Source organism: Sinocyclocheilus grahami, unplaced genomic scaffold (genome assembly GCF_001515645.1).
Source record: "Sinocyclocheilus grahami isolate Dianchi unplaced genomic scaffold, SAMN03320097.WGS_v1.1 scaffold183.1, whole genome shotgun sequence".
NCBI classification, from domain to species: domain Eukaryota; kingdom Metazoa; phylum Chordata; class Actinopteri; order Cypriniformes; family Cyprinidae; genus Sinocyclocheilus; species Sinocyclocheilus grahami.
The window spans coordinates 670,515-692,562 of NW_015505362.1; the positions used below are offsets into that span (position 1 = coordinate 670,515).

General features: G+C 37.8%; 1 protein-coding gene across 1 annotated transcript in view; it reads left to right on the forward strand.

The window, feature by feature from the left end:
• Positions 1-18,192, forward strand: part of LOC107594422 (cubilin) — a 24,689-nt gene extending 6,497 nt beyond the window's left edge. The window contains exons 4-20 of the mRNA XM_016284461.1: positions 162-302; positions 616-713; positions 2,170-2,296; positions 2,403-2,636; positions 3,681-3,902; positions 6,437-6,577; positions 8,059-8,295; positions 8,507-8,692; positions 11,537-11,646; positions 12,030-12,130; positions 12,258-12,535; positions 14,277-14,440; positions 15,016-15,199; positions 15,299-15,517; positions 15,632-15,769; positions 17,604-17,828; positions 17,924-18,192. Of these exons, the coding sequence (XP_016139947.1) occupies positions 162-302; positions 616-713; positions 2,170-2,296; positions 2,403-2,636; positions 3,681-3,902; positions 6,437-6,577; positions 8,059-8,295; positions 8,507-8,692; positions 11,537-11,646; positions 12,030-12,130; positions 12,258-12,535; positions 14,277-14,440; positions 15,016-15,199; positions 15,299-15,517; positions 15,632-15,769; positions 17,604-17,828; positions 17,924-18,072 (2,954 nt within the window). The 3' untranslated portion in view covers positions 18,073-18,192. The remainder of the gene's footprint in view (positions 1-161; positions 303-615; positions 714-2,169; positions 2,297-2,402; positions 2,637-3,680; positions 3,903-6,436; positions 6,578-8,058; positions 8,296-8,506; positions 8,693-11,536; positions 11,647-12,029; positions 12,131-12,257; positions 12,536-14,276; positions 14,441-15,015; positions 15,200-15,298; positions 15,518-15,631; positions 15,770-17,603; positions 17,829-17,923) is intronic.
• The last annotated feature ends 3,856 nt before the right edge of the window (positions 18,193-22,048 follow it).

Genomic DNA, 22,048 nt, shown 5'->3' on the forward strand with positions numbered 1-22,048 from the left:
TTATATGTGTATATATATATATATATATATATATATATATATATATATATATATATATATATATATATATATAATATTAATATTATAAATAATATTATATGTAATAATAATATTAATATAATATATATTATTAATAATAATATTATACGTTTCTTCTGCAGGGAAGTACTGTGTCTATTCTTCACCTAAACCGATAGTGTCCTTAGGAAACAGCTTTTTTGTGTATTTCGACACCAATGACAGATACACAGAGAGGGGATTCAAAGCCCTGTACCGTGCTGTGGCCCCTGAGACAACGTCAGGTAAAGACAATGGGCATTACGTAATGAATTAGTTAATTACATAACAGTATTATTAACACGGTGGATTAACATTTGAGACTTAACAATACACGTCTGCTGTGTCTTTCATATCATCATTTAGTGACTGTATCTTACTCTGCCAGATACTGAGAGGCTGTTATATGTGTCTCGCTGCAGCTGACCTAGAAAGAGGCACAGCGCGTTAGTGTATGTGTGTGTGTGTTTAACTGGGGTGTATTGGGAGGGGGGCTGTCAGAATACCCTTTTGGTGTCTCTCTTTGCAGCTAAATCTCTCTCGTTCCCATGCTTCTAGAAATAGTTGGGGCTGGTGGCGTTCTTCAAGGTGATCATGGGGAGCTGTTGACCCCTGGCTTTCCCTCACAAAACTATGAGAACGGTGCGCTCTACCAGGTGCTTCCAATGATCAATATGACCTCTACACCTGCTCTTTATTACTGTCATTTTCCAGTTTGTTCTCTGGAGTCTGTATCTTTGTCCTTTTCCACCTACGATCCGATTGCTCTGAACACTGTGTTCAATAGCATCTGCCTTACTCATGCACAACCTTCACCATCAAAATTAATAACATGAAGATATTTGACTCCTGTGTAAGAAGAAATCCCTTTGTTTTTAAACAGTAATGTAATCATCACTATTACTATTGCTCATACTTACAGTAAGAGATTGTTTGTGCTGCGGACATGTGTGATACCTCAATTTCTATGTTACTATCGCAAGTGACAGGACTTGATTTTCAGTATATGATAAAACAGATTAAATGAATCCACATTGGAAAGGAATATTAGCCATTTTCAATAATTTTTGTAAGTGCGAATAAATCCAATCTGAAGTTCTGTTTATATAAACCTTAAATTTTGCAGTCTGATGCACATTTTTGTTTGCACGTACATTACATGTATTCAGACCAGTTATTATTATCGTTTTTGTCTTGATGTATATCTAAAAAGAAAACTGACATTTATGTCAGAAGAGGTTTTTTTAAGCAAATATTTTATAAATATTCAGTCTCCGCCACAGACCAGTTTATAAGACGTAAATAAACCTATGCATATTCGTAAGACGTAAAACAAATATCTTATTGTACTTTTTTCCTATTGATTGGATTATTGCAGGTCTATACCACTCTTTTAAAATACTAAATAAATTTAATTCAGATCACGCTCAGTTGGATCAATTGAGGTGTTTACATGAAGCCTTTTCAATCCGATTGAGCCATCAATCCAATTAAAAAAGTATTATTTGAATGCATGGAAATGTAGCTACTGGGGTTGGTTTCTTTTGACCGTGCCAGCATGCAATCACCTAACAGCCATCCAGAACAGACTAGCAACCAATGCCCTTGCACCCATCAATAACATTCTAGCATCGGAGGCGGAGTGTTTTGCACATGCACATTTTTCTCACAATGTCAAAAAATATAGTTGCATCACGCTTTGACAAATTGTTATGAATAATGACTCCAGTGACACATTGCACATACACAGGAAATTGTGCAGTTTGTGAGGAGGATTTGACGATCAGTTTTGACATGAGGGGCTTTGATTGTGGAAGTCAGATTGCTGGAAGCTTCCTCACATCGTGGCTCCATCTGGCAAGATATTTACCCACATCAGTTAATCTACAGCCAGCCTTCCAGCCTTGACTTGAAACTAACTAAAGATGCATGAGAAAGCACAATTTCAATCACCAGCCCTGTCAGGATACCAAAATTGCATTTGGATCAGTTTATGCATTGTACATGTGCAAAATCAAAATGCCAAAAATAGCAGTTTAAATACAATGTATTCTAGTTATTCAAAGGTGAGGGTTATATATAATATATATTTCATTTGCATGGGTCACCCAGTGGATGATACACGTACCTGATGGGGAAAAGGTCCGGCTAACATTCACAGCATTTAACCTTGTCCCAGAATCATGTGGTGACTTTGTGGATGTCTATGACGGCGCTTCAGATGGTGCCGCCCAACTGGGTGAGAACTGACATTTGCCGAATCCAAAAAGCTTGCCTTTGTTCCTCACCGAACATCTGTGCACTCATTTTTCTCTGCCAAAAAATATAAATCTCAATTACTGTAGGTCGTTTCTGTGGAAACAGTCTCCCGGCTCCAGTGTTGTCTAGTGGCAGTAGTATGGTGGTACGTTTCAAGTCTGATTCGAGCGGGACTGCTAAAGGCTTCAGTGCCACCCATACAGTAGCTAGTGCCCCACCCGTTACAACCACTCCAACGACCACCACCAAGACCATGACCACTGGACCAACGATTAGCACACCTGTTCAGACCCAGACTCCTGCTCCCGAAGGGAAGTACAGTCAAACTGAATCAATGCATCACATACCTGTGATGATATGATGCACTGAACGTTCTAATCACACCAGTGTGATTGTATTAAATATAGAAAATATGAATCGGCTATTTTTTGTCTTTTGGAAGCTGCATTCAAAATCCACTTGGCTCAAAAATCTGAGGGGGCACGTGCCCCCTCACTTTGAATGGGCATGGCGCCTCTGTTTACAAGTATCCTCATAAACACAGTAATGTAGGTCTTAAATTAAAGCACACAGCTGAGAAAGAAAATGTGTAACAGTATATTGGATCCAGTCAGCTCTTAAAGTGATAGCAGTCTAAGATTCCTGCTGTTTGTCATTCATGTTTATCAACCAACAAAAGCGAGAAAATCTCTCACTGCTCTTGACTGAATCACTTTTGTAACTTTAATAAGAAGAAATATAATTTACACAGTGAAGTGCACAATATGCAGCATTTTATACATTTGATTACTTTATACAGTGTATGTAGCATTTCTTATTTGTTCTACTGTAGTTTTTGTCCTATTGCTAATAATAATAATTATTATTATTATTTTAATTTAGGCTAGTATCTGTATATATATGTATATACAGTATATGTAATATCTGTATCTACTTTGGATTCATTTAATGAGAGATGTTGGAAAATATACTGGCAAATCTGAGTACAGTTTGAGACATTGTTGTGGATCTACTGGGGTATTTGTCCCCAGGAGAAATATTTGAGAAGCTGGAGACTTTTGCTCCATTTGCTCATAATTTAATTTATTTTTTGTCTAGGAAGAGCAGCTGAGGCATTTAAAGAGCTATTTTGTCAGTTTTTTGTAATGTGTGAATTGGGGTGTAGGAGGAATTCTGTGGAGAATATAATTTAGTGCAACACTTGAAGAAAATCAATTAAATCTACTCTGTTAACAAGAGTAGCAGTGCCATGCATGACATGCTTTCTACCTTACATGAAGCCAGATGATATTTAAACACTGCAAGGTCTGATGAATTTCTCTTGTGCATTATTGTTCCGACAATAACGCTCGCTCTCTGTTCAGACTCTGGCTGTGGGTCCCCTGGGAAGCTGTTCGGACGTAAAGGTCAGATAAACTCCAAGAACTATCCTCAGGCTTATCCTGCAAACTTGAGGTGCTCTTGGGACATCTCAGTGGATGAGGGCTTTCTTGTCAAACTACATATCACTGATCTGGCCATCGTGGGCGAAGCAGGCCAATGCGACAGAGATAAACTCACCGTCACCGATAGTCAGCAGTCATTGGGTAAGATGCGCCTCTGAAAAGACAAAGGTACAATGGTAACTACGAGATTACTGGAAAATACTATTTCAGTCTTTCTACTTCAAAATTTCATTTGAAATCTCATGTTACTTGCCATTTCTTGCTGAAATGTCCTAGCAATTTCAGAGTTTAAAGGGTTTCAAATTTAACTTTTATTCAGTTTCAGTTATTTATGTTTAATAAATGGTGCTTGCAAACTTGGAAACACAAGGCCCAAGCCTCAAGTCAGCGAGTTTTCAAGGGTATTACTCTCAGTAATCTGTAATCTATAGTATGTAATCTACAGTCTGCTCTAAACAATGTTGTGTTTAAATCCAAAAATCACCTCATTTTGCAATTGCCCGAAACTGAATTATTAAAACTGGGCTTAATATTTGAACAGACTTGTCCTATTTATATGTGACACATCTTCCAGTAATTTAATTAGATGAAATGTGTCAAGCCAGCATAGCACTGTGCCAGAACGTGGCCTATCAGAGACGACCTTCGACTCTGTTTTGGGGCCCATAACTAACACTAAATGGCACCGCTGGCGCAAGAGTAGTTGGCGTTCTCATCGCTCTCTCTTATCCCTCACACAAAAGGGCTGTAAAAACTGATTATCATCAGTCTCAGCGAGGCATGAGCCAGCAGGCGAGCATACTATAAATTACGGCTCCTTATTACTGAACATCAAACAGAGCTGTGAGCAGCCGATACGCTTATCTGCAGCAGCTTTTCAAGGACTGCAAGCCAGATACTGTCAATAAGTCCCAGTGCAGGTTGAGGAAGAATGGTAGAAAAAGTCTGAGGGAAAAGACCAAGAGTTTGGGATGTTTGAACTACAAGGAAGGACAAAAAGGACAAGTGTTTCGCTGGCTGTTAGGAATAGTGCTCTCAAACAAAGTCACCTCATGTCATTCCAAAGTCATCTGACTTACTTTCTTCCATGGGACAAAAAAGATTTGTCTCAACACTGTGCCCTTACTTGCCTTACAAGTGTGTATGTGTGTGTGTCCTTCACATCACTTTCTTTATCCTGGCTGTCAAGACGAAGAGGTGTGTTAGTGTTAGTTCTGCTGACAGCCTGTGTTACCCTGAAGAGAGGAATAGTACAAAGAGTTTGAACTGAAATGCATAACAAAACAATGTTAACCTCAGCTATACAGTGAATTCACATCTTAATAATACTAATATTACATCTTTAATTATGAAAAGCCCTCTAGAAGTGTTTATTTGGAGTACAAAGTAATTAGTCAGTTTCACATGCAGGTGTTTAACTTAATAATAAACAGATTTTTCTTCGCTGACAAAATGATGTGATGCATTTCCATTGTGTGAGCAAATCGTATAAACTGAATCATGAACCGATTCAAACAGTTTGGCTAACTGACCCAGTGAAAATAACTGACTCAGAATAGTGATTTATTCATAGCCAAAACAAAACTCAGACACATGACATGATGCTGAAATATTCTCAGATTTTTTTTTTTTTCACGTTGGTAAATAATCTCTAGTCAGACAAGGATTTAACAGTAAAATTTGACTGGAGTTGGACATGATCGTTCTAAATTGATATTGTCTTGGTAAAACAGTGTCCCTCAAGAGATGACATAAAATGTCATATTATGACATGAAAAGTCAAAATCATGAGACACAAAGTCCTCATTATTTCTAACATCGAAATCATGTGGTAAAAAGTCATAATTATGACATTAAAAAGTTATGTTTATATTAAAAGTATTATGAGATATAAAGTCATGATTATAGGATAAAAAGACAAAAGATTGAATTATGAGATTTAAAAAAAGTCATAATTGTGACCAAAAGTTAATTATGACATGACAAATTTGTCATAATTACCTGACTTTTAATGATTTATGTCATACATTTTTTCTTATGTTGCACAAATTGTCTTCCAAAATTCATGTCATAATTATAACATAAAATCAGTTATATTTATGACATTGAAAGTATTGTGAGAAAAAAACATAATTATTATGAATTAAAAAGACAAAGGGTTGAATTATAAGATAAAATCATAATTGTGACAAAAAAAATCAATTATGACAAAATTGTCATAATTGCCTGTCTAAATGACTTTTTCTAATTTCAATTTGTGCCATAATTTTGACTTTTTAATCTCATAAAAATTATGTATCTCATAATTTAAACGTACTGTCATAATTTTGACTTTTTTTAGTCATAATTATTTCTTAGTATCTCATAATTTCCACCTGTTATCTCAAAATTATAATTTACAAAAGCATCTTTTTCTTATGTTGTGCAAATGGACTTCCATAAAAGACCCTTTTAATGTACAGTACCAAAAATAGCCTGTTTATTTCTAAGTGCCAGGAGGGGAGTGTCTGTAAAACTAATTGTAAAACTAATTGATGTCTTATTGATGCAAGAAACAAACTTTGACTAACTTTGTACTGTAGGTGGCCTTGAGTACAAATGATGCGAAACCAGCCATGCCAATGTTCTGACTTTGGGCCAGGAGATAAACTATCTCTTTTATCTCTTTCTCTCAGGCACACACTGCGGGTTTGTTCTTCCCCTGGTACTTATCAGTGTCAGTAACAACATGTCGCTAAGTTTCCAGTCAGATGCTCGACTAGCCGACCACGGCTTCTCTGCCACATGGGAAGCTGTGTATCCAGAGGACTTTTCTGGTAAAACACCTTGCAAACTTATAACGGCATCTATCTACTCACACCTACACACACATACACACACCTCGGATGAATCCTGCTGATGCGACTGTGAGCCAAAAGCCATCAGCAACCCTGTGTGTCTTGCGAGATTTTCCATGCGTGTGTCCCCTATGGATATTTTGAAGTCAAGGTAATGAGGGTAGAATAGCAATGCAAAATAACTGTAGGAAACGCACAGTCAACATCATTTTACCATCCCATTTTAACAGTATTTCAATGTTTTAGAAATGTCATTCGAAATCTGTTGCACATCCACAAGCTGGAATAGCGCCAAATCGCTCAAATAAATGTCCTGGCTGACTTGAAAGAGCTATATTTCACAGTAAATATACAGATTCTTGCATTTATGAAAAACATTTCCCCCTTCACCAGATGCTACACCCCTAAAAAAGGAGAGGAAACCATCTGTAGTCATGCTGATTGACGCCTGCATTAACATGCATTGCAAGCGCTCACAGTTAAAGCTTGTCTCTGTGACATATTCTCCTTAGACTCACAGTAAATTCTGCCTGCAGTTTCCTACTGCCTGTGCAGCCGACCAGAAATGGACAAAAAAGAAGGCCTTATAGAACATTTTTTACCATATTTCTTTGCATTTCAATAACCTTTCATGCTTGTTCTATAATACAAAAATGCTAATAAGCCACAAAAATATAATGAACAAAATAAATCCTCACATTTTCTGTGATTGTCTAAGCTTGCACATGATTTTAGACCATGTTTACTGTGCATTATGTATAAAAGATTCATACGGCCAAAGATATCAGTCTAGCGCATATTTAAATAAAACATCATTGCTTCCTATTGAAAAAAACGATGAAAGCCTGTAAAAAGTCATAATTATGACATAAAAAGTAATTACAATTACAAATAATTTTATTTTCATAATTTTCTATAATAAAAAATTCTATTCATCCATAAAACAAAAATACGAGGGACAAAATAAATCTCAACATTGCTTGTGATTAGTGATTGTCTGATATTGATATTGTGATATTGATTTTGCAAGCAGCCCAATGACCTGTAGAAAAAATGGCACCAATTGTCTCTACAGTCTTTTTAAGTTGCAGACACGTTTACCACATATACTTTTTTTACCGACAAAATGATGATACTTTTGGAAAAGCAGTGTGCTGTTTGTCAGAAATATGCAAGGAAAAACATCTACATTGCAATTACAACAAAAATAGATATTACTAAAAAAACATCTGCCATTGGCAAGTATAGCAAAAAGTTAATTTTGGACCCTGGTGACATGTGGCTTGTCCTGGACCTGGGGCTAAAACCTGAGATGCCATGTGCCAGCTGACTTCTGCTACGATAGCAAGACACAATGTTCTGACATTTTGCTTGGTTGGAACAATTCTACCTTTAACTGTCACATTTTATAGCCGTTACTCTGTCCGAAGGCACCAAACCTCACTTATGATGTCCTGCAGATATCCAGGGATGTGGAGGTTTCTCACAGGAGGAGACAGGCATCATCAAGTCTCAAAACTGGCCCACGAACTATCCAGCTAACAGCATGTGTCTGTGGACCATACATGTTCCCAAGGGGAAGACCATTAAATTGACGTTCACTCATTTTGACGTGGAAGAGGCTGGCATCCTTTTCGGCCAGTGCAATGACAACGTGGTAGTCTACGACGGAACACAACCTGGAGCGAAAAAATACGGTGAGCGAGGACAAGAATGTTATTGAATGCGTTTTCAAGGGTGCCTGTTTATGAGGCCCTTTAAATCAGATAAAACTGTGACATATTTATAACCTTCATTCATTCAAACCTGACATATGTTTATAATATACTGTCCACTAAAATGGTATGGCTTCCATGCTTTTAAGGTCTATAGAAGGCAATATATTCAAATAAATGTACTTTCTCACAGGCCCCTTTTGCGGCTCCAAAATGCCTGCTGTCATCGAAAGCACAACAAATGAACTTGTGATACGTTTCTTTGCCGACTTTTTTATTGAGGCCAAAGGTTTTCATGCGCACTGGACTACCGATTCCACCTTACCGACCCCCACTGAGCCTCCGGTGCCGCCCAACCCTTGGGATGACATTAAGATAGGTATGAACGAATACATTTAATGTAATTTCACATTTAACATCAGTTCCAGCAATTTAAAGGGGTCATATGATGTTGCTAAAAAGAACATTATTTTGTGTATTTGGTGTAATGAAATGTGTTTATGCGGTTTAAGGTAAAAAAAAACACATTATTTTCCACATACTGTACATTATTGTTTCTCCTCTATGCCCCGCCTTTCTGAAACGCATCGGTCTGAAAAGCGAGGTGTGCTCTGATTGGCCAGCTATCCAGTGCATTGTGATTGGCCGAATACCTCAAGCATGTGATGGAAATGTTACACCCCTTACCATATTGTGATGCCGTGTCCCGGCCGGAGCGAAGAGACAAAAACATTAAAACCCATTATAAACGAGGCATTTGTTGCATCCAGTGGGGACATAATTATGGATTATAATGATTTATAGTACTGTCTTTTTACGCATTGCATTGCATCTGGCTGCCTAAACATAAAACCATGTCTGCATTTGTGATCGGAGAAATGACAATCAACAAGCTGTAGCGTCTGGACCACTCCAACACACAATATATATTTTGTTAGCTAGATTTCACAAATACTTTGTAACACCCCAGGACGCCGAACAAGACCCTGGTTTCATGGTAACCCGATACATTTACAACCTTGTGGAATGCGAGCCGGCTCTCATTCTGCTTTCTCCAGAAACAAGGGGTAAAAATGCACAGGAGAAACTGTGCTGCACACATCTGAATATTTGGGTTGAGCTGTTCTGGAACAGTGTTGTAAATACAACTTAACCACTGATTTCTAGTTGTGTCCTCTTTTGGAAGACTAAACAAAGTAGTTTCACTTTCACAACGAAACACACAGCGGGCTAGAGTGAGCAGAGGCGGCGGGCTTGAGAACGACGTGGCCGGTGGATTCGACGAAAGAGGCGGCCAGTGGGCTTGCGGCAACCACATGTGATGACCCCGGGCTGGACTCCACTTCATCTAAGGTGAAAGCCGATCCGGCGGTCCACAGCGCGAAGTTGATGTATTTCCTCAGCGACCAGCACGGTTTAGCTCCAGGCATGACGAAGCGGATATCGTCCTCTTTTGGGAGGCCAAACAAAGTAGTTTCGCTTTCACAACGAAACACCCGGCAACAACAATACTACAGCGAGAATAAAAGTTACGCCTTCTTTCTTTGCGTGAACATTTGGGCGGTGTTATGCAAATCTACATCGTGACGTAGACATGTGGGGGCGTGTTAGAACGAGCCGTTTTAGGTAGGCGTGGCTGACTCTTAACTTTTATAAAGAATATCTCTTTTGATTTGAGACTTTAGTCTTTGCAACTTTACAGATCTTCTTTATGCACCAAGAGCTTGTAACACTCCAAAGAGAAAGGAAAAATTGTAATTGCATCATATGACCCCTTTAATATAAATCAAGCGCCAATAATCCTAACCAGACATTACACATCAATCAGTCAAGTCAATGTAGTCAATGCAATTTGCATAGCACTTTTTGCAGACATTGTTTCTAAGCAGCTTTACAGAAAATCATGATGTTAATATTTATTATATCTTAATATCTTCATACCATTTAGTCATATTTAGCAGATAAGAGCTGGTTGATAAGATAGTTTACATTTTTCAGTAAATGCAAACAAGTGATTGAGGTTTGCTATATACATATATCACAATAGGTGAATGTATTGAACTTATAAAGATCTGGGTTATAATAGTTACATATTACGACAAAAATAAAAAAATCTGGCAGTTGAGATTGAAAAAATCTGGCAGTTGCTATATAGAATATAGAAAAAACTTTTCTCTGGTTCCGCGTGAGGTGCAGCTGTCACGTGGTTCAAGCCGTAGCTCTCAGAAAACTCCCAGTTCACAAGTTGTAATTACGAGTTCTACGAGGACGTGAACGCTTTTTACAAGTTGGTATCTCGTAATTACGGTAATTACGATATGGCGTGAATGCACCTAAAGTCCCTTTAAGGCAAGTCATGTGACTCAGCGGCCATCTTTGAAATGTCTCTCGGGCATGCATGCTATCTCCTTCAAACTGACACGTCTGAGTGACACGTCTTGGGTATTCTATAGTCTTTGATACAGATAAAGTTGAATATAATATACTGTATATACAACTACATATATTGAGCTGTGCAAGGATACATTTAAAATTTTGTGATGCATCATGCATTTGCGATTTGCTATACATTATATATTGCTTTACACTTTTAAAAATTAAGTTTCCAAAAGTTTTTTTATTTTTATTTTGCATTGATGCCATAGAAGAACCATTTTTGGTTCCCCAAAGAATCTTTCAGCAATCTGTGAACCATTTTTGTTCTTAGTGTGAAGAACATCTGAATGATTTATAGAACCTTATTCCACTTTAAAGAACCTTTTGTGGAATGGAACGATTCCATGGATAGATCATCATGGAACCATAGATGCAACTAAAGAACCTTAATTTTAACTTTTTATATACTATATATACTGTATGTATGCAGGTAAAATATGGAGCTGTGCAGTAATAGTTTTACAAAGTGTGTTGTATTGTCACATAGTTGTTGAACATGTCACATGTCAGAACATCTTAGCACTCACTACAACTGCATAGCAATACTCAAAACCACCCAGAACACCCTAGCAACAACCTGAAAACTACCTACAAAGGCGTCATGGTCATAATTTTGCAAGCACCATTCACATTTTCCAGTGCAGTACCAAAATATCTTTTGAAAACTAGTCTATTTTTTTCTGGGTCATTTAGAGGGAGGGTTATTCACATCTGAAATCATTCAGCATGTTAGAAATCTCTGCAGATAAATGCCTTCACCTGAATGTTGAGCCCTCTTCTTTCACAGACTGGCCTGAGAGCTGCGGGAAGCCCACGATCCCTCCGGATGTCAACACTCGCATAGTGAACGGAGAACCTGCCAAAGCTCACTCCTGGCCATGGCAAGTATCCATGCAGGTACAGTTAAGCCTTCATCTAATCTCACACCTTACCCCAAATAGATTTCAGCTATTCTATATTACAGGAAAGATGTTTGTCATTTTATCTTATTAAATATAAAATTGTTTATCCAAAGCTAATGATATGTGAAATGAACAATAATATTACCAGGGTCGGTGTGCTTGAGGTCAGTTATTAGTTCAGCTTGCTGCTCTTATCATTATGATTATTATCTGTGTTTGCTAAGGGAAGCACTAATATTAATATTCTTAGGACTAGAGGTTTGAACAAACCTCTAACCCTAACTATTAAATGTCATATATATATATAATGCATAACTCATGCTGAATCAAAAAAATGCAGAAATATAGGCCTAATTTTTATTCAAATTTTTGTTAAAGGTTTGGCATGATTCTGAGCCTTCACCCAAATTCGGTCATACATGTGGAGGAACTCTCATCCATAAAAACTGGGTCCTGACAGCTGCTCACTGCTTCATCAGGTTAATATATATATTATATATATGTATGTGCTTTAATTTATCTCTAATGGAGTCTGGGTCTCGATCATCCTGTGATCACACTGTGTACTTGTGAGTGTGTGTGTGTGTGTGTGTGAACTTTTATCAGGTATGCTGATGAGCTGCATCGCTGGAAGATGTGTCTGGGGAAACACAACCTGACCTTCTCTGAACTGACTGAACAGTGCTTTAACGTGCTTGGCATCTATCGTCACGAGGGCTTCCAGTACCCAACTGTGCCAACTGTGGAGTTCGACATCGCCCTGGTGCGACTGGATGGAGAGGTGAAAGCCAACGACTACATTGATTTCGCCTGTCTGCCTTCATTTGAGGAGGTCCTGCCCGAAGGGAAAAAATGCTACGCCACCGGCTGGGGAGATGAAACAGGTTAGGTTATGGTTCTGTGTTGTCCAGTCACTGAATTATAGTGATATAAATGATAAAATGTTGTGGTGGTTTTGCAATACTGCTGAAAGTATGCAGTATACATATATAAATAGATGGAAGAAACTGCGAGAACTTGTTAGCCAATCAAAAAACATGCAGGAGCTTTTTGCCAGTCATGTTCATTTTGGGGAGGACTTCCTCTTTTTGGGTAACTGACATAAGGAGGTCACTAAAAAAAATCTTTTGATGGTCCTTAAAAGTAGCTGTCTGTTAAAAAGTCTTTATGATAAATACAAAAAACTATATTTTTAGATAATAATAATAAACCTAAAAGTATAAATTTTGTTTTTGTTAATTGAAATTAAGCTGAAATCGGTGTATTTTTGGATTGTTTATATACTATTATACAATTTATTCATATTTTGAATGCATTTTTATTTTTTGTTTCATTTTAATTTTACAATTTTAATAATTGTTATGTGCTTTTTATTAGTTCTGTTAGTTTTTGTTTTTATTTCCTTTTTATGTCATGTTTATTTCATTTAAAGAAAAATTATAAAAAAACACATAACAAAATTACCAAAACTAAAATCAAAATAGAAACTGAAAATATAAAAATAAAAGCTAATGAAAAATATTAGTGCCGTCAAGCGATTAATTGCATCCAAAATAAGTTTTTGTTTACATTATATATGTATATTTACTGTGTATATTTATGTATATATAAATACACACACATATAGTATATATTTTGAAAATATTTACATGTATATACATTTATATATTCATATTCTTATATTTCATATCATAAATATATTTAATATATAAACATACAATTTTTCTTAAATCTATACATGCATGTGTTTGTATTTATTTATACATAATAAATATACACAGCACACACACATATATTATGTAAACAAAAATTTTTGTTTACATTATATATGTATATTTACTGTGTATATTTATGTATATATAAATACACACACATATAGTATATATTTTGAAAATATTTACATGTATATAAATTTATATATTCATATTCTTATATTTCATATCATAAATATATTTAATATATAAACATAAAATTTTTCTTAAATCTATACATGCATGTGTTTGTATTTATTTATACATAATAAATATACACAGCACACACACATATATTATGTAAACAAAAACTTTTATTTTGGATGCGATTAATCGCTTGACAGCACTAAAAAATATTGATAAACACTATAATAGCATATACTAAAATAACTATGCAAAATGTAAATAGCTAATATTTCATTGTATTATATTATATATAAATGTTTTGTCAGTGATGGATTTTTAGTGGCATCTTAACAGTGTCTCTTTGCTACAAGCATAATATTATCATAGAGTGATCGGGCATTTTTACTGCTCAGACAAAAGTGGCTCGAAAAATCATGCTTTTACTTTTTCAGCAGCCCCATCTGGTTTAATTTTTGAACGTTTGCCCTGATGTATAAAAACAGGCACTAAAAATATACATATCCTATATATACAATATTTACTCACTGGACCACATGCCTGACAATTCTGATAGTCCCCTAAGACTCTGGAGCGATTGCGCCCTCTGCTGTGCAGTTATGATAATGCATTCTGAAATTAACAATCATACTAGGTTAGATTAGAATCTATATTTACCTTTCAGCTACCTTTACCTCTGAGAGACAATAAGCAAAATAACTACTAATACATGAAGTCATCTTGCTCACAGGTAACTCCACCGCTCCCAAAGTCGCTGAGGCATTGAACCAGGTTGCTCTGCCGGTAGTGCCGTATGATACCTGTAAACGCATGTACTATTGGTGGTTCCAGGTCAAGACCTCCATGATCTGCTGTGGCTACACTTTACCTGATGAGCTCAAGTCTGTATGCCAGGTATGGAGTGATTCTGAGATACCACTGTATTCAGTATGATTTGCATCTGCACTTTATGGCTGAAATGAAAAATGACTGGATATTTTTTGCAGCATCTTTAGGGTGTTTGTAGATGTAATTTCAGCAGATTGCCTTACGTACCAATCAACTCGTTCCCCACCGGGTTAGGATTGGATTCAGAACGATGATCAAAACATAGATCGAGTAGATTGCTTCCATCAACACCCCAAAAGATTGCACAGTCCTATGCCACTTCCTGGATCGACATTTCATTCGGTAGCGTTAGGCAGTTTTGATCTATATGCTGTTTAATGGTTGCATTATTTTATATACGCATCTGCTTTCATATGCAGTCGCTTGTTTCTGCCTCCTCTTTGTCATGGTTTGTCCCAGGGATTCAGTACTCTTTAGAAGATGTGCATAGCGCCTCTTACTGTATAACAGTGCAAACACAGAAAGCCAGAAAATTCCATCAATGGCGGGGAAAGAGTTCAAGCAAAGCAAACAACAAACCAACCAACAACAATCTACTGTACAAAAATGTTTGTTGCTCATAGCATTCATTTCATGTATAGGGTGACTCAGGTGGACCCCTGGTATGCCAAGACGGCCCCTCGGCCGCCTGGGAGGTGCATGGCATCACTAGTTTTGGTCCAATCGGCTGTGTCTTTGATAAGAAGCCCAGTGTCTTCACTCGTTTTTCTGCCTACCTGCCTTGGATTGAAAACATCATTCGCAAAGACATCTATGACTTCACCAGTACGTCCGCTCGGCATTGCTGGACTGGAGAAGCTTTTTCATTTGGAATCAATTAAAGATTTTAGAGTGGAGTTTAAAACACATTCTCGTTTTCTCAAGGTTCTGGTTGTGGTGGACTGAAGGATCTGGTTGGAACGGAGGGCATGCTGGCATCAATGGATCATCCAGAAAGTTACAGTAACAGAGCTTCCTGCCAGTGGAATATCCGTGTGCCCACAGGGAAAAACGTCTACCTTCACTTTAGCAACTTCTCCCTGGAGGAGACCACGCTGTGCCTTACTGACAAAGTCACTCTCAGCGATAGCGTCGGCACTCTGGGTACATAGACATATCCCATGTGGCTTGTCCATATATACTAGTGTGCTCTCAGGTGGGCCGCCATGGTGTTTAGGGAATGTGGATGAGATATAATACACTGCCTCTTTTTCTCAGGTACCTACTGCACATCTCCTCCGAGAGATCTAGTCACGGCTGGAGACACACTGACTGTCAGTTTCTCCTCCAATGACAAAATCGTGGACACAGGGTTCAGTGCCATTTGGAAAGCAGCGGATCCTGCTGACATAGAGGGTGAGTGAAAAAACTAGGGCCTTATGATTTCCGCGATGCGGAAAATACGGATGGAATCACAGTATAACGCAGAATGCCACGTAATTTGCCAAATTTTGGAAGACTAAATCAAAACGTGATATGGACTAGTGTCTGTGAATATTAAGCCACAAAAACACTATTTAAATATGTATCCTGCATGTTCTGCGTGTCTCTGCATGAATGAATGGCGCAGACGCACAGTTTTGTTTACTACACACACACACTGAAGCTTGAGTGACGCTCATGTTGTTTTCAGCCTCTGCCGCCTCAATATGAGTACAGAAACACATGAACATGATCTCTAGAACTGCTCTGAGAGTCACCTCATGAGCATTTTACCATTTGTTTTGAGTAAAACTATTGTCATATCATGTAGAAACAGAAGGTCTTCACAGCAACCCGTCAAAATAAAAGTTTGGTTCAACTTGAAGAAATCGTGACAGAAATAGTACTTAATGTAATGATAGTACTACTACTACTAATAAAAGTATTTTATAAAACATTATTTTTAAAGAAATATTTACCAGAATTTTTTTTAGCCCAAAATTTTTTTTAATTAAATAATAATAAATTAGTATTTTTCCCCTTGCTTTTGATTATTAATATTATAATATTACAATTTAGATGATTTAGATGAATAGATCAATTTAGATTAATAAAATTTTAACCATTAAAACTGAGCCTAGAAAAATTAAAACGGAAAAAAACTGAATCTAAAAAAATCTAAATGGAAAAAAAACGGAATGCGGAAAAAAATAAAACAGATTTTGAGAAAAGATAAAACGGATTTCATAGGGCTCTAAAAAACACAACATTTCTTCACCCTCTAAATGAATAGCGTCCATGACATGAGATACATTTAAAGTTGAACATTTAGGTTATGGTCAGTGGCATTTGCTAAAGCAAGCATTATTATTGCTATTTATCATGCTTTAATTTTATTTGAACAAACCCCTAACACCAGAGCAACTGCATAGCAAGTATATGCTAATATGCCTTATTAAATGCATAGCAACTAACTAACAACTTAGAACATTTAGAACACCATAACAACATGCTGGCAAGTGCCTTGCACACCCTAACTACTTGGAACACTGTAGAAACCACATAGCAACACCTTGGAAACCTTTTAGAACATCATATCAATTGACCCTTTGCGAAGACCCAGCCCCCCCACCCTCTTTATTACCGCTGCTATGTTCAACAAGCCATGGCGCTCTCACACCATGTTCTCACATAGTAAAAAATATATTGCAGAGCAAAGACGACACTGACAACACCGACAGACAAGGCAGAGCAGGTTACTTTAGGTATGAAACAGTCTCCGCTTTCAAATTTGGTCATTTTTTAGGAAATTCAAACAATAAATACAGTTTCATGGCTCTTTAACATGTTGTGACAGATTGCTGTAGCGCCTCAGTTGAAGCGGCACGTGAAACGATCCATCTCTTACTCTTTACTATATAGCACGAAGTAAATATGAATGAACATCAGAAGGTATCTTGTTTCAACCGTGGAAAGACATTAATACACACAATTTTTCAAGTTCAAGTCCTCCAACGTTAATCTACTCCCCGGTCGGGTTTGTTTGTCAGACAAAACTGGCAGATTCGCCATTATGATTGGTCTGATCACCTGTCAATAAAAACTCCCTGCGAAGGGTCAATTGCACAGCGATGAGCCAACAACCACTCAGAACATTGTAGCAACCGCATAGCAACCACTCAAAACACTCAATATAAAAGGATATAATCAAAATAATCAAATCTTCTCTTTTTCATACTTTGGACTACTTTTGTCTTTTCATCTCCAGCTGCTGTTGGTTGCGGTGGGCACTTTACTAGTCAACTGGGGGAGCTCCGATCACCCAGCTGGCCCAGTGAGTACCCGAGCCAAGCGGTGTGCACCTGGACTATCTCCATTCCCTCAGCCACTGGAATCCATATCACCTTCACTCACTTTGAACTGCAGGCTGTTAATTTGCTGGGGCAGTGTGTGGATTACATGGAGATCTTTGATGCTGCTGGGTCATCAAAAGGTTTGACTATGCTCCATAGCATAGTTAATGATGAAAAATTTAATTGGATTCAGCTGCATTTTCCCATTGTCATACTGTATTTTCTCTTTATTTAGGAAAGTTTTGTGGCTCTAACCCACCATCTTTAACTGTCAATGGGGACAAGGCCACAATCTGCTTCCTCAGTAATGATGCTAATCAGAAAAAGGGTTTCCAAGGACACTGGACCATCGATCCTGGTGTTTTCTCAAAAGAACACTTCTAATGGCAAAGAGCTGTTGTGCGATTGACTGTACAAATAGATTCAACAAGAAATCAGAGCTATCTTTTTATAGACTGTCAAAAGCTACCGAAGCAAATAGATTGCTGTAATCCATAGAAACAACTGTAATCCAGGCACCAAAATGTGGATTTGCCATTGACATTGTCACATTTGTTGAATTTTGGGGTAAACCCATATCCTAGGTTATATATCGGATTGACAACTCGCCAATTAAATCTTTACCATTTTATATTCTGTGTACCTTTAAAGTTTTTGTCAGTATTTTTAGCAACACCCTGGAAACTTCCCCTGCATAGTAATGACCTACAGTAACAACCACTCAGAAGCCATAGCATCAGCATAGCAACACTCTGGCAGCCTCCCAGAACATCCCGAACACTGTGGTAACCGCATATCAATCTCCCTGCTGCGATTGGCCAATGTGGTTACCATGACACCCGAGATCAGTCGGGTTTGCCTACCCGAACCCTTGTCCATCATGCCTGCCTGAGATGTCTGTTACGTAACGGGCTGGGCAGTGAGAGAGGTCAGACGAACAAAGACCTGTTCATCTGAGTTGATTGATTTAGTTAGCATCTGTTGTCATTTGTTCCAGTTGCTATTCAGTGATTAGTGAGTATCAGCAGATATTAATGGTGCATTTATTGCAAAGGTAGAATGTAAGGCCTGAGGGCATTCTAACAGAATGTAAGAATGTTAGAAGAGAATGTAAGGCCATACTGTGCAGTAGACCTTAAAGAAAACCCATCTGAAATTTCAAGCAGTACATGGACAACTTGACACTCAAGCACATGCATGAAAACAATAAATAGCATAATCAAGCTATTGTATTACCCAGCTATTTGAAATGCCCTTCAAGTGTGCTAATGCTTAACTAGAAATGTCATTTAAATTCCTTTATTGCACTTACTTCCTTCTAGTGCATTCTGCTCCTTATTTCACACTCTAAACAATCTAATATATATTTGAATATAGTATAGTCTCTGCCAAATCTCATTAATTTATGAAATATATTTTATGGATATAACTTGTTAGGATTTCAAAATCCTCTGTAATAATGAAACCCAGGCCACATTTTGAAGTGATAATAATATGAGAAAAGTTGTACTGCGTTTTATTCAGTACAAAAGCCTGTGCATACAAAATGTACATGCAGCTTAAGTTGGTCTGATTTTCTTAATTAAGCTGCAAAGAAGATTCTAAAATATCGAATCATAAAAACATGAAAAAAAATGCCAGAAAAGTTTCATTTTCTACATCAGGTTGATTCTTTAAAATGTATGAAGACAAACAAAGGCCCCTTACATCAACACTGAAAAGTCGTGAATTGGTAATTCATGAAGCTTCCTCTCATTTGCCCCAAGTGGAGACTCTCAAAGGTTTGGGCCAGCTGGCCATGTGACTCACAACACCAGCCAATTAGAGCACAGGGCTCAGATTTCATTTGGTGAGGAGTCACTAAGCTCCACTGAGCTAGCTTTAGGAAAGGGAGCCTGACTCCTCTGCTTAGCCTCTGAAGTTTTCGGATATATGTTTAGCCCATCCAAAGGTGGACTAAACAACACATTATGACCTGGTGACTTTGTTATGGGATGTTAAGGAGGTCACAGTAAGAAGGGAGAAGGAATTTGGGGAATTCATCACTCTACAGGTTCTTCCTGGAAGAAGAGAGATGGGGGCTGGAGCAATAACCATCTGTGTAAGTACAAAAAACATGCTGGTCAACTCCTTATAAGGCAGGGAACTCAGTCAGCCAGTATTAAAGCATGTATGTTTGAGTTTACACATGATTATTGTGGAGTTTCTGCATGCATCAATGTGCAAGAGTGCTGGCTGTGATCCTGGACTTAAACCTGGGTAAAAGCTGCTAGACTGAGATCATTTCTTTCCATCTGTTAACAATGTCTCTTGTGTTAGGCCACCTGGAACTGACACTCGTGTCAGCTTCACTCAATGAAACTTTATAAATAAATTAACATTGCTTTGGTGCTTCTTTTTTATTAGGACAGTAACCTCAAACGGACAACTTTGTATCTTATTTACCCTTAAAAGGTTCATAGTAGTATTTTAAGTATACTACTCTAGGGTACTAATATGCATCTTTTAGGGTTAAATAAGGTACAAAGTTGTCCCTTATCAGAACTGCTCCAGTGACAAGCTGTTGTATCCCTAAAGATACATTTTTTTGCAAATTTTTCAGAGTGTTAGTGTTGTAAACTTTGTGCTTGTGTTTCTATAATAGCAGAGAGGATCTGCAGCTGTTGCTAGCATGCGCTGCTACAACCAGTTGTTGTCAGGACCACACACAGCATGTGTACGCGCGTGCGTGAGATATGAATGAACATGCCGAGACTCGATTTTCACCCAACAGATGGAGTTAGTGAAATTGAACAAAGAACAAAAACCTGCATTATATATCCTAGCTTTTGTAGCTAGGTTTGGGGCTGTTATGATTTTTGTCAATGTTTTAAAGTCTCTTACGCTCATCAAGACTGCATTTATTTGATCAAAAATACAGCAAAAAACACAACTATTTTCTATGTGAATATATTGTCAAATGTAATTTATTCCTGTGATGTAGAGCTGAATTTTCAGCATCATTACTCCAGTCTTCAGTGTCACATGATCCGTCAGAGATCACTCTAATATTATTTTGCTGCTCAAGAAACATTTCAACAATGTTGAAAACAGCATTTTTTGGAAACCGATAATTTTTCAAGTTTCTTTGATGAACAGAAGGTTCAAAAGAACAGCATTTCTTTGACATCTTCTGTAACATTATAAGTCAAGTCACCTTTATTTATATAGCGCTTTTTTAACAATGCAGATTGTGTCAAAGCAACTGTACAGCATTAATTAGGAAAATAGTGTGTCAATAATGCAAAAGGACAATAGTAAACACTAATTTTTCAGTTAAAGACAGTTCATCATTGAATTCAGTGATGTCATCATCCAGCTCAGTTCAGTTTAAATAGTATCTGTGCAATCAAGTTGACGATATCGCTGGAAATTAAGTGTCCCCAACTAAGCAAGCTAGAGGCGACAGCGGTAAGGAACCAAAACTCCATCGGTGACAGAATGGAGAAGAAACCTTGGGAGAAACCAGGCTCAGTCGGGGGGCCAGTTCTTCTCTGGCCAGACAAAACCAGCAGTTCAGTTCCAGGCTGCAGCAAAGTCACATTGTGCAGAGGACTCATCTGGTTCCTGTGGTCTTGTCCCAGTGGCCGTCTAGGAGATGAGGTCTTCACTGGGGATCTGTCTCTGGAGCTCATCTAGTTGTCCTATAAATGTCTCTACTGTCACTTTTGATCAATTTAAAAATTACTGGCCCTAAACTTTTGGTTTAGTTTTTGAGCCAACTTATCTAAACTCTTCAGCTAGAAATAATAAAGGATCTCATGTGATTTGAGGGTTCACTGAGGTGTATTTTGCAGTCTATGGGGGAGGGTTTGAAGATCCATTGACTTCCCAAAAGAGTCAAAGCAGGGGGGGTGTCATTAAAGGCAGAGTAAGTGATTTCTGGTAGCCAATGTTGATATTTGAAATCACCAAAACAAACACGCCCATACCCCAAAAGGGTCTTGCCCCTATTTTGATAGCTCCGCCCCACATATACGTACACAACCCAGGCAACGATTAGTTCTGTGAAACAAAGCAAAACCAATGTTACACCGTGTCTACATCGGACGTGAGCGGCGCGGTGCAACAAATCCCCGACAGAAAACTGCTGCCGGGTTCTATTTATGACGTGCTGACACACATTTCAAATGGTTTTCAATGGTCGTTTGATCGCGTCCAGTGTAGGCAGACTTTAGCTGTTGTAGACACGGTGTTACACACCTATTGAGAAGAAACAAAGCAACCCCGCCGTCCGATCGCAGGCCTCCGCTCCTTGAGTTCTCTCCAGAGCTGGAAAACTGATCCGATATTTACACGGGTCCTACTTCTTGCCTTATCG